The sequence below is a fragment of the Echeneis naucrates genome, chromosome 22 (genome assembly GCF_900963305.1).
Source record: "Echeneis naucrates chromosome 22, fEcheNa1.1, whole genome shotgun sequence".
Classification (NCBI taxonomy): domain Eukaryota; kingdom Metazoa; phylum Chordata; class Actinopteri; order Carangiformes; family Echeneidae; genus Echeneis; species Echeneis naucrates.
Genome location: NC_042532.1, coordinates 21291868 through 21304391, shown reverse-complemented (window position 1 = coordinate 21304391; position 12524 = coordinate 21291868). Strand labels below are relative to the sequence as shown.

The window sequence follows — 12524 nt, the reverse complement described above, 5'->3', positions numbered from 1 at the left end:
CCTCAAAAGAAAAAATTCATATTGTAGTTATTGGATTGATTGTTTGATAGATTGATTGATTGATTGAAAATGCATGTCTTTATTACAATCTCCTTGTTGATATGTTTTTTTTTTTTTTTGTTTGTTTGTTTGTTTGTTTTTTCTTTATCACAGGGTCCGGCGATGAGATGGAAGAGAGTGGATTGTTTTGCGGAAAATCTTGTGGAGGTGATTCCGGTTTAGGAAGAAGACGAAGAAAGGGAGGAGGAGGAGGAAATAAAGTCAGAAGTAGCTGTAGTCATTCAAAAACAAAAGAAAACAGTGATCAAACAGGAGCCGGTCGAGGTTTTCAACATTCATTTTTCAAGTTAGTGACGCTAACTAATTAGCCTCAGTGTCACTGAGAATTAAAAGATTCTGTTACAAAGCACATAAGAATTAAAAACAACACTAAGTAGCCTTAAATTCAACCAATCAGCTCCATGGAGCTGTCCCTCGTGGCCCAATCAGATTGAGCATTTTTGTTTGTTTTTAGACAAGGAGGAGGGACATGTCAGTCGTAACATAGATGTGATCTTGGTGACTTGGAGGTTCTTGCCACGTTTCTGACTTTCCTGAAGGTCAGAAGAGATTAAAAAAAAAAAAAAAAAAAGAAAATTGCTCCCCCTCCAAAAGAAAGAGAGAAAGAAAAGAACGATCAGTCTGTCAACAAGCTGTGGGTTCGTTTACAGCACCCACATCAGCCAGCTGAATCAGGGTTACTGGATGGTCGGTAGCACCATGAGTCTGTAGATCGAAAGGTAGAAATGTGGACAGAACGATTTAATGATCAGGTAGTGAAAGAGAAGAGCGAGAGCGACAGATTGAGATGGGAAGAGATGTAAAGGAGGTTATGTTTGGTGCGAGACCTGTCGGTAAACTCCTGGGATAAAAGAGGAAGTAGTAACATTCGATAATTCACAGGTCATTACCCGGCTGGAATTGCTTTTTTTGTTTTTCTTCTTAATGCTTGATTTGTAAGTTAAATCTGAGCTAGAATATTTATTTTAAAAAAAGAAAGAAAGTAAGTCAAAACTATTCCCTCAATCGAGAAACGTCCTCAAAAACCTTTTTTCAAAAGATTATCTCTGAGACCTTTGTCGGGCGGAGAGAGACCCCTCTTCTTGGTTTAAAAACTTTCTTTTCAAGCCTTGATCACATCAAGATACATATAGAGGAGCGCCACGAAGAGGTTTCTGTCCATTACAAATCCCTGTACCGTCCTCCGTTAAATACGTACGATCAGCATCTTCATAAAGATGCAAAAACAAAAAAAAAAGTCAAATAATAAAAATTATCCCCGTCAGGCTCCAGTGGAGTCCTTCAGCAATATGAATTCTCTGTAGGCAAAAAAAGGAATTCTTTACAATAAAGAAGTCTTTTTTTTTTTTTTTGTTTTGTTTTGTTATTTCATTTGTTCAGGAGAAAAAATTTCGCTGATTGCAAGAAACAGGAGCAAAGAGAGGAGCTGAGAGAGGAGGAGAAGATGAAGAGGAGAGAGAAAAAGATAGAAAAGGATCATATTTGAGGGTCATTCATGTCTATTACACAAGCTCAGTTGCTCAGATTCAAAGTGCTAGAGTACATTTGTCATCCTTTCCTGTTCTTTCTCCCCTCTCTGAAACACAGTGCTGCACCGTGTTGATAAAAGATAGCAGGTAAATAGTCCTTTTTTTGTTTGTTTTTTCTTTTTGACTAGTGAGCAGTCTTTGACACAGTTGTTGATTCCAGAAACACAGTAATGCGGTCTTGAATGTTTTGCATTAATCCTCCTTCCTCTCCAGGGTTGTCTGCGTGGTGTGGATCCCGTTGCTGTACACTGGGAAAGGTAGCGTTGAGAAAAGTCCCTCTGCCGTCGTAAAAACGTTGGCTGCTGTCGGCATCTGGCCTCCCAGGGCGCCGTTCCCACCCGTGGCCGCGGGAGATCCGACAAATGGGCCAGCGGCTGCCGCTGCCGACATATTGAGCCTGTGGACGTGGTGGTAGAGCATCTCCATGGGCGTCTTCGGGTCAAGGCCGAACCCCGAGCTGTCGACAAAGTTCATGGCAGCGTTGGGAAGGAGGTTCCCTTGCGCCATGGCCAGGGTGACGTCTGCCGGCGCGTACCTGATCGTCCCGGTAGTGTAGACCCGTGGAGCTGTCGTGCTGGTGGGGGCCAGAGTCCCTGTGACCCGGTGGACCAGTGGGAGCACCACGTTGCCAGCCTGAAGACGCTGAAGAGCCTCAAGGTCACCAGAGTACAGCAGTGAAGAGGAGGAGGTTGACGAGGAAGAGGAAGAGGATGAGGATGAGGAAGAAGAAGACGTGGTGGGAGTGCCTTGCTGCTTGTCCCGTGGGGAGGCGGAGAGGGGTGGAGACAGTGGGTCTGCCGAGGAGGCGCTGGAGGGAGGAGCTAAACTCGCAGCACTGGAAGCCGAAGATGGGGCGGAGCTTCCGTTGTACGGAGGCTTTCTCACTCCTCCAGCTCCTCCCTCAGTTCCAGGAGGGGTGAGGACAGAATCTGGGATGGACACCTGGAGGGATCCTCCCTGGGGGGATGGGAAGGCCTCGAGGGTTCCTGGAGCCGCCGGTTTGGAGGTCATGCTGTACGGAGACTCGTTTCTGGAAATCTCCCTGTTCGGCGGGTAGTTCCAGATGCTACTATCATTGTCGAAGTTGATGGGTTCTGCCATCTCGGTCTTGATCTTCAGGACTGAGGACGTTGCACCTACGCTGTTTGGGGAGCCGGAGGAGGTGAGGAGGTGGGAGGAGGTGGTAGATGTGGCCTGGGAGGGGTCGACCAGTGGCGTGGTATCTCCCATGGCGACTGGACTTGGCGTAGTTGAGGACAGACGGAGCCTCCTGCTTCGTGATCCGTCCCATTTCTGCAATTTCCTCCTCTTCCGCCTCTTTTGGTGCTTGCTTCCTGCATTGGCACTGTCGCAATCTTGCAGGCTTCCGTCCTCCTCCTCGTCATCCTCATCTTCCTCTTCCTCCTCCTCCGACGAAGAAGTTTGCGAGTTGTGCAGCTGTACTTCTTCTCCCTCTCCATAATGCTCTACCTTAATATGAAGCCCCCCAAGGTTACCAAGTCCCCCAATGGCGCCCAGTCCCCCTAACCCTCCCAATCCTGTTAACCTCCCAAGCCTTCCTCCTCCTCCTCCTCCCGCTCCTACCCCCCTGGCCTCCTCTGGCTCCTCCCCGTCACCATCTGAAGGTTCCAGACTGTCGTCGCTGTCCTGGCTCTCCGGGTTACTGGAGCTGTCTCCTTCTTCCTGACGTTTCATTTCCTGTTCAGAGGAGCAGTGTGATTGGCCGGGTTGCTGTTGGCGTTTGCTGTCTGTCTCCGGGTCCTCGCTGCGTTCTGATTGGTGGCCTGGCTTCCCCTCGGACTTGGCGTTCTCATTGTCTGGTGAGACAAAGGAGGTGAGTTGAATTTAAGACCACAATATTAAGAATCTGAATAATCTAAGACAAATGGGAGCATTTAGTGTGAGCCATTCATTCATTCATCGATTCATTTAGTCACAACAACCTGTTGGCTTTACCACGGAAAATTAAACCACACGGAGGTAACGTAGCTTTAGGCAAGATGAAGAGTTTTGGCAGGCTGTTCAAGCTCTATGATCTGAACAAATATTTGATGGACTCACATGAAACTTTCTTCAGACATTCTTGTTTAATAAGGATAAAAAAAGGCCAGTCATGTCTAAAAACATCTGTGTAGTTGTGAGACACAAAAAGCATCCTCACTTGACCTGGTTCTCAGGTGTTGATCCTGATTTTGTGGACAGGATATCTCTGCGTTGTGTTATGTTGTGGCTGCACTGATGTGTGTTCAGTATCTGTGGCTGCTGCTGGCTCTGTCCAGCCCATTACACACACACACACACACACACTTTAAACGCTGCCAGCGCACACAGAGGCCAGTGGCTGTCCAGCTGGCAGTGCTCGGACTCCCTCATGGCACCTGAAATGTCGACTTGATTGCTCTGTCTGGGGAAAACCTTGTATCTCCATTAAGTGTGGTTTCCATGCAAAAAAAAAACAAACATATATTCTCAGGCTGGAAGTCAGGGAGGGGTTTTTGTTTGTCTATAATGAAACCCCAAATACCAGGATCGAACAGGAATAAAACAGGAAACAAAATCATTTGAAACAAAACATGTCTTACTTCCTGTAGAGCTGGGTTTGTTGTTGTTTTTTTCATCTTTGAAGGCACCCAACATTATTAAATAACCAGTTTCACTATTGAAAATAATGCACACATTTTCTATCTCCTTGGTTTTCATTGATGCTCTTACATCATGTACAGTTTCTGATTTACATGTTTATATATTACTTTTCCGGTGCATCTTTTTGTGGTTGTCTCATGTCTCTGTCTTTCTGTGGCACAGTTTGGGTTAATACTGGATTGGATTGTTTTATCTGTTGCTCTCCTCTCCAAACACATTGGTTCTCACTGAAGAGCCAACTCTTTAAAAACACCTCAGAAAGATAGTTTTTTTTTGTATGGTGTGTTCATTACTGCCAGTTTCAGTAGACAAAGAGGAAACTCATTTGTTGGGGTCTATATTCAGTGGGGGATTTGTCCACATTTTTCTCAAACACACACCTTTGTGTGTTATGTTTATGTGATATATATGATCTTGTGTTCCAGATGTACTACTCAATAAACACAAAACCTTGCGTCCACACGTCCTCTCTGGTCCCAACTGAACGAAGGTGAAAGGGCCGATATCTCATTTTAGGACTCTGTGGAGCCTGAGCACCTCGGGCCTGTTGGATCTCGGCTAACGCTGGCCGCCTCCTGTAGCAGCTGGCATCAGTTTACAGGCGACAGCGTGCCAGCATCATTCTCCTCCAGCAAGAATAACAGCTGGCACTGATTCTCATCATGCCAACACAGGCTGCAGGACTTGATAATATTATGCTGAAGGTGGAGGACCTGTATTGGTTTAAATTTAACGATACTGGCACAGTGAGCTTTGTCTCCATCAGTTTTGGCTGCTTTAAATGTTGGTGACACACAATGTTAATCTTTGATTTGTGCTTTTAAATTTGAATGAAGACACCAGAAACATCTGATTTAGTCGTCTGTATGGATTCTCACATCAGGCTCAGGTCCCTGCAGAGATTTTTTTTGTTTAGATGGAAATAATTACAATTCTCAGTGTTTATGTCCAGTAATGAAGAATATCTTGGTCCTTGTGTCAGATGTCTTACAGTAAAGTCTGTCCTATCTCAGGCAGCAGCTTCTTATTTTTAGCTAGTATCTGCGAAAAGTCCACTATTGCTACTCCAGTTTCCCCAAAAACCTGCTTTTGATGGATACATGGTATTTACGAAAAAAAAAAAGCATTCTTTTATGGTAAAACTGGGTTTGGAAGCTTGTAGGCCGATGAATATCAGTTTTCTCGCTCTAACTTTCAATTTGATTTTATTTGCATATAATCAGATCATAATAATCCTCATCTCCAGGCCTTTACAGGGTCAGTTGAAGACACTATAAAAAGAGAGAAAACCTAACAGCTCCAACAAAGAGATGCTCTTGGCGACAGTGAGGAGGAAAAACTCCTTCGTGCTTCCACATCTGGCCAGATTCCCACTGGTATTCCTCCGACGTTGGCCGACAGCCGGAAGATGTCTTTTGCATTTGCCAGAACTGGTCCGGATGTGGAGGGGGATCTGACAGTGATGCTGTATGTGGGCCAGACTCGAGCCAAGAAACCAGACATAGATCAGGCCCAATGAAAAATGAGCATGTGGCCAAAGTACAGAACGTTAAGGTCGACCTCTGATGTTCGGAGAAGGGTGGCAACTTTTTCCTATTTTATTCTGTTATTTTTCGCCGTGTAGCACGTGATTCCTTTGTCTTAAAATGACTTCTCTTGATGGTGCGCTAGTTAGCTTAGCATGCTAATTCAAACTGAAGCAAACCAAACAGTCAAAAACTTGCCAAATGCAATGCTCACCCTCTACATGCACAAATTTCAACAAGTTTTTAAATTAAAGAAGTAGCCTGAGCTCTTCCTGTTTTTTTTTTTTTTTTGGAGGCTGATTTGTGGCCTTTTTGCAGGGAGAGAAGGGGTGTCTTGTGGCAGTCTGTCGAGTTATGCCATGTTTTATGTCATTTTGTGGTTTTGCAGCCCTGCAGCTGCTGGCGTTGGTCCCCACCTGGCCCGGCTCAGACGGCACTCTGGCACCAACTGATAAAATATCTTTGGCTTCTCTTATTCAGGCTGCATCTTTTCCTGCTGGGGATTCGCCTGCTGACACTTGAAGAGGTGCTCATAAGGTATCATGCAGGTTTTTCTGCCTCATTCTGCTTCAAATCTCTTTATTGTATACAAACAGTGAAAAAACAAGTAGGACTAAATACATGAGGGTTATTTTCATCTGTCCTCCCTTTATTTCCTACCTGAGTTTTCTTTGGACTCGGACTCTGAGTCAGAGGTTTCGGAGGACTCTGAGGTTTTCTCGGGCAGGTTTGGCAGCTGAGCGATGTCCATGGGCGTGTCTTTGTACTCCGGATTACTGCGAACAGAGAACACACATTCTGGTTAGAAGACAAAAACACAACTACCTAATGTTGTATTCAACCTAAGGTCTGTATTTTTACTTCTACTGTTTTGATATTACGTCAGTGAAGAATAAATCATAAAGCTTTAAAAAGGCTTCAACATCTTGATGCACAGAAAATAGAACCTATAAGATTTGTTCAGTAGTCTTTTAGTATTGAACCTAAATATGATATATTATACCTTCACTGATTTATTTCCTCTTCCTCCCAAATTAAAATACCTGCTCAGTGTGAAAACAGCTCCTTCTATTTAAAATGCATTTGTGTGATTGTGTTGTTTATTTCCCATTTTAAACATTCATTTAACTCAATAATTGGTTGCATAAATTCATTCATTTGTGAATTCATGTGTGTCATTTTGTTGGTTTGATAAATAATGTGTGTATGAACCGTGCAGGTATGACAACAGCGACGGTTCAACCTCTGACCTGAGGACATAGTTGACCCAGATGATGTTCTTCTCGCTGGCGTTCTTGGCGTTGACGGCAATGGTGGCACTGGACTGGATCCAGATGTAGCCGCCGTTCTTCTGGATCCAGCGGTAGTACTTCGTCACGCACTGACCCTTATTCATCACTGAGGGAGGGAGAGAGAGGAGGTTTGTCATTTCATGGTGAATTTGGTTTGATATTTTGTCTGAGGTGGCCTCACAGTGACCGAACAGCAGCTTGTTCATCACAGGAGAAAGAAAAGAGGCAACATGGGCCGAGGGCGAGAGACCAGCAGAGATATGGAGAGAGGGGGAGAGAGAGGCAGTCATCAGATGTCATGTGACAGCTGGCTGAGAGCTGCTCTGTTGCTGCCGCCATTAATCAGACCAACACACACTGCCAGCCCAAGAGTGTGAGTGTGAGTGTGTGTGTGTGTGTGTGTGTGTGTGTTGTGCGACAAGATGTGGATCCCAGGGTGTACTTTCCATAATATTCCAATCAGCTGGAGGAAGCTGATCTTAAGATCCTTCATGGAAATCACAAACCTTCATTCTATCTACTGACCATCTGGGTCAGGCTGTGTTGAAGTCTATGGGAAAATGTCGCTCCTCCTCCCTGATTTATCAGTAAATGTTATCCTGATTAATTAACAGTCTGTCTCTAGTTTCAGGTCTACTTGAAAGGAATAGCAGTCTTTCTTTCTTCAGGTTAGTTTTTATGTTTTCTTATTCTATGAGTACAGAGCTCCAGTTTGTTTGCTCCTCAAAATTACATTCCCCCAGAGTGAGCTTGTTTTCTGACAGAAACATCAAATCTCTTACTACGAGATAATATATGATTTTATGGAGTTAAATTGATCTTGGTGGATTTTCATCAGGTGAATTTGGGTCAGTGCTTAAAATCCTCAGTGAAGGACCAAAGTTTGCCTCTTCGCTCTCTCCTGGGGAAACTTAAAATAAAGAATAATAATAATTCTTGTAAAATAGAAAAATAGAGATGGGAAATACGTGACACACTGATGCTTTTCTATTTGTTACTTTATTCACAATGTAAGACTATTTGATTGTGTTTAGGAGACGTGTCCAATCTTTGATCATGATTATCACAATAATCCTGAGAATTTGAGTGATCAGGGTTAACCCTCAGAATGGTCCTGACTTCAGACTTGTGTTGTTTGTGTGTGATTGTTTTCATTCTGCAATATTCAACTCATTCGACTTCAGATTTGATGAAATTCTGATTTACTTCTTTAGATTGTTTGTATCTATAAAGGACAATTCCAACGGATCTGAGGGAGCTGCAGTTCCTGCCTCTTTCCACCAGATAGTGCTGTGTCACTGCGACAGAAGCCCCCCCCCCCAGCCTCACAGGGCGGTAACCTCCCTCCAACCCCAACCGCCACCACCACCAACCCCCACCCTACCCCCTGCTCCGCCCTGCGAAGGCACGCCGGCAATAAATTTGGCTAAATTAACCACTAAATGGTTATCTCAAGCAATATGTATTGGCATTAATCAGTCAGGGACGAGAAGCGGGGGCCACTAAATTCATATCCCTCTCCTCCATTTAATTATGGCCACAAATAGGTTTTTCCACGACAGAGAAGAAAGAGAAAGAAAGTGGAGGGTGATTTATATAAAAAGAAGGCCAGTAATTAAAAACTATTAGAAACTAATAGCATTGTTTAAGACGACATCCCCAGGGCTGCTATAATTGACTTTGGTCGTGCGGTCGGTGCTCATTGGTTCTCTGTTTGCCTGTTCTGGGAGGGGGGGGCGAGAGAGAGAGATGGAGGGGAAAATAACTTGTTTGCATGTTAAGGCAGAGATGGTGAGATCACGTCACCTTGAATGTGACCTTGCTTTGTTTGTACGGCAGAGTAAATAACGACACAATGAATGCACACACAGACACACACACACACAGTGCAGTGCTGCCTGTTCCGATGACTGCAGGTCCTCAGAGAGCAGCTCAGTGTATCAGCATGTCCAATAGAAGAGGAGAGACACACACACACACACACACACACACACACACACACACTCCTGTTGTCTGCTCTCCAGGCCACATTTAAAACGAATATTCAATAAATGAAAGACAAAAAGATAATCGATACAGAATTTGAGATCCTTTTAACAAAATACAGCATATTGATGTTTGGTTTATCTGAGTTTGTGGAGTAAAGGAAAAAACAAATAAGCTGTTCTCACACACAAAGCCTTACAACAGGACACATTAGCACGTCTGTTTTTTCATGTGAGTGAGTCATCTTTCTTAAAAAGTCTCCTTATATCCTGCTGCTATGAGGAGTCTCTGTAATCGGGGAGAGAAGCTGAGAAAACACACTCTACATGTTTCCTCATTTCGCTGATAAAAACTGTGTAATGCAGAATAACCAAAGAAAAGTTCAACAGTAACTTTTAGCCGACGGCCTCGACCGTAGAAACGCTGCTGCTCGTAATGAACCAGATTGAGTCGTATTATTCCCGCAAAGACGGAAGTGTTGGGAGCAGCAGCAGCGATTCAGCGGCCCAGCAGGCAGCAGGATAATTTCTACAGGCTAACAAGCTCCGGAGCGCCACTTCCTTCTGAGCACGGAGGAATCAAAGCGATCTGCTCTGCTCGCTGTGTACAGGAAGCCTGCAGAATCCAGTTTGTAGTGCTGGGCGGTCTCAGATGTTCAGGACCAGTCTTGGATTCAGACTTGACCTGCACTCGGTTTTTAGTTTCCTGATTTAGAGATGGGGAATCCTGACGCTCAGTCTGTCCATTCGGCCTTCGTCCACGTTCACCCTCTCCTCTTCCTCCATTAAATCACTCGCTCTCCGATTGGCCGCTAATGAAGGAGAGGAAGAGAGTGAGGGAGAAATAAAGGAGGGGAGAGGGAGTGCTGGAGGCTCGCCTGAGGCTGCAGAGGAGAGACCAATAGATTAAAGGAGCTCTATTCCCTTTTAAAGTCTCTCATGCTCACTTTTTTTCTCCCTCTTCTTCCTCTCTTTCAGTCAATGTCGCAGATTTTGACGAGGTCTTCCCCTCCGTGTTGGTGCGGCTCTTTGCCAGAGGATGGACGGATGAAGGCCGTCCCTCTCGCCCTCTGTGGGCCAGCCACTCCACGACACGACGGATCTTTTACACCTTCAGCTCAAACAGGGTGAGGCTCCAGTTTTTTCTTCAGATATTTCTTCCTGCATCATTAAACCACACAGTCTCTTCATTGTACGCGGCGGTTCATTGTTTACTTCAGGTATGGTTGCCCCGCTCCCATCAGTAGTAACCATAGTAACCAGGGGCCTATAGATGAGCATGTGCAGGGACAGGTAAACACTCAGGGAAAGATATGCAGCCTTTTTAGCTGAGATCTGATTTGGACACAAAGTCTGACGTGAGGATGTGACCTGATCAAAGATGGCGTCTCAGAGCGTCAGGCTCTGGGCGGCTGATGGGAAACAATCAACGAAGGTTCATCTACGCTGCAGCATTTTGTTTCCTATCTGCCCTCAAAGAACCCCGACGACACACCAAATAAATCACATGGTTATAATCTGGATCATCTGACCATGCCCTGAGCTGGAGTCCATCTGGGCCGGATTGGACCTGGACTGGGTCAGACTTTGGAGCAGGATCATCATCATGAGCCAGAGAAGGAAAGTTCAGTGACTGAGGAAGAGGAGCGTCAACAAGGCAACAGGAAGAACACACACATCTGCTATAAGACAGAGAGAGGAAGGAGATGAATGAGAGCTTCTCAGAGAGGAGACGAATAACCACAGGAAGAAATATTAATTTTGTTTTTCAACAAGACTAAAAAAAGACAAAGACATTTAGTCACATGGAGACGGAGGAAAGATGGAGAATTACCGATAGGAGACAACGGCCAAGAGACACAGGACGAGAGAGAGAGAGAGACATCCACGTTCAGCAGCAAACGAAAAAGAGAGCAGACACTTGCACACAAGTGAAAGCTTGGTGGATTTAAGCCTGCAGGCGTTTTAGCAGAGCTCGTCTCTCTGGACCAACACCGGCTTTAATGAATCCACACACACACACACACACACACACGGAAAAGGCAGATTTTTTTCTGTCTGTAGACAAAATACACACACACACACTTCTGCAGCCCTATCTACACAGATATGTTCGTAAAACACACAAATAAAGAAAAATCCAGGATGAGAGAAAGATGGACAACCTCAGTGACCTCAGAGATACACACACACACAAACCGCTGGACAAAGTCAGGGGATCTTTAGAGTTCTGATTAAATTTATTTTTTGTTTAGAAACTAGAGACTGAGACCAGAAACTCATCAGGAAAACGTTTGCTGAGCTGATAAATCAGGGAGGACGAGGAACATCTCCTCATAGACTTGAGTACTGTCTTGACTTCTGACTACAGCCAGAGTCCAGGTCCAGACTTCATTGCTCAGATAGTTCATTGGTGTATTAAAGGTCAGATGAATTGAACATGAAAGTGAACAACCAGCAGTGAGTGAAGAGGCAAAAACCAAGATGGCCGATAGACCCATTCCAGCCTGGAGGCTCCGAACCAACAGCTCTGACCCTGAACCTCAGAGATCTCTTCTGAGAACTGCAGCTTTTTTTTTTTTTAACTAGTTTTAAAATTCTCCTTTATTTCTATGAAACTGCAGGAGCCCCTTCTCTCTCTTCCTTTTCTCTCTACCATAATTTCTTAACCGTCTCCGCCTCATCCTCCAATTCTCTCCGTGTGAAAAGTTTCATTTCTCCGACTACAAATCAGTCGTCCCCAGTTCTTCTCTTTCTTTTGAGAAAAGGCAAATTTCTGTCTTCATCCCTTCAGTCCTGTATTTCTCTGCCTACAAATCACTCTCCCCATCGTTCTGAACAAAACAAGTTCAGGCTGAATCTTGCCTCGCTCCTTCTCTCTGTTCTCGGAGTGGAAACGAGGACAGATTGACTTTGAGATCTGACCCGGGCTAAGACCGGCTGTCAGCAGGTAATGATGGAGACTTAGAGAGTGATGCCTCTTCACAGGGAGGGATCACACCTCGTCCTCCACTTAAAAAGAACCCTTTTAAAATTTAGATCCCTGTTGAGAGAACAGGCTATCCCTCTAAAATACACCTTGATCGATTCCCTAACTATCCGACTCCTGCAGCAGCGGGGGAACCGAGAGCAGGCGTGAGGATAAATCCCGCTCCCCCCAAAAAAAGCACCTGCGAGACGCCGCTGTTCTACAAAAACAGGAAAAAGAATCCCGCAGAAAGTCTCCTTTTATTTAAATTCACCGGACAAACAGAAAACTGACTGTCACTAACTTCCTGCAGCTCAAACAGGAAACAGATTTGAGCTCTTTGTTGGTTTATTGTACGGATTAAAGCATTATTCTGTTTCATTCATATTTCTATTTTTTATATTTTATTGACTTTGAATTCTAATACATTTTATCTCTCTTTTTCTATAATGGTGAACTTTGTTGCTGAAAAACTTAAAAGTTCCCATCTGTGAGGCTTATAAAGGATTTCCTTTGTTTTT

The 12524-nt window shown here is 44.5% G+C and overlaps 1 protein-coding gene across 1 annotated transcript in view; it reads right to left on the bottom strand.

Annotated features, from left to right (window-relative positions):
- Window positions 1-1781: 1781 nt before the first annotated feature.
- Window positions 1782-12524, bottom strand: part of npas3 (neuronal PAS domain protein 3) — a 160926-nt gene continuing 150183 nt past the window's right edge. Inside the window, exons 11-15 of the mRNA XM_029493976.1 lie at window positions 7009-7156; window positions 6419-6534; window positions 5973-5975; window positions 3186-3406; window positions 1782-3086 (exon numbers count right to left, since the gene is read on the bottom strand). Of these exons, the coding sequence (XP_029349836.1) occupies window positions 1782-3086; window positions 3186-3406; window positions 5973-5975; window positions 6419-6534; window positions 7009-7156 (1793 nt within the window). The remainder of the gene's footprint in view (window positions 3087-3185; window positions 3407-5972; window positions 5976-6418; window positions 6535-7008; window positions 7157-12524) is intronic.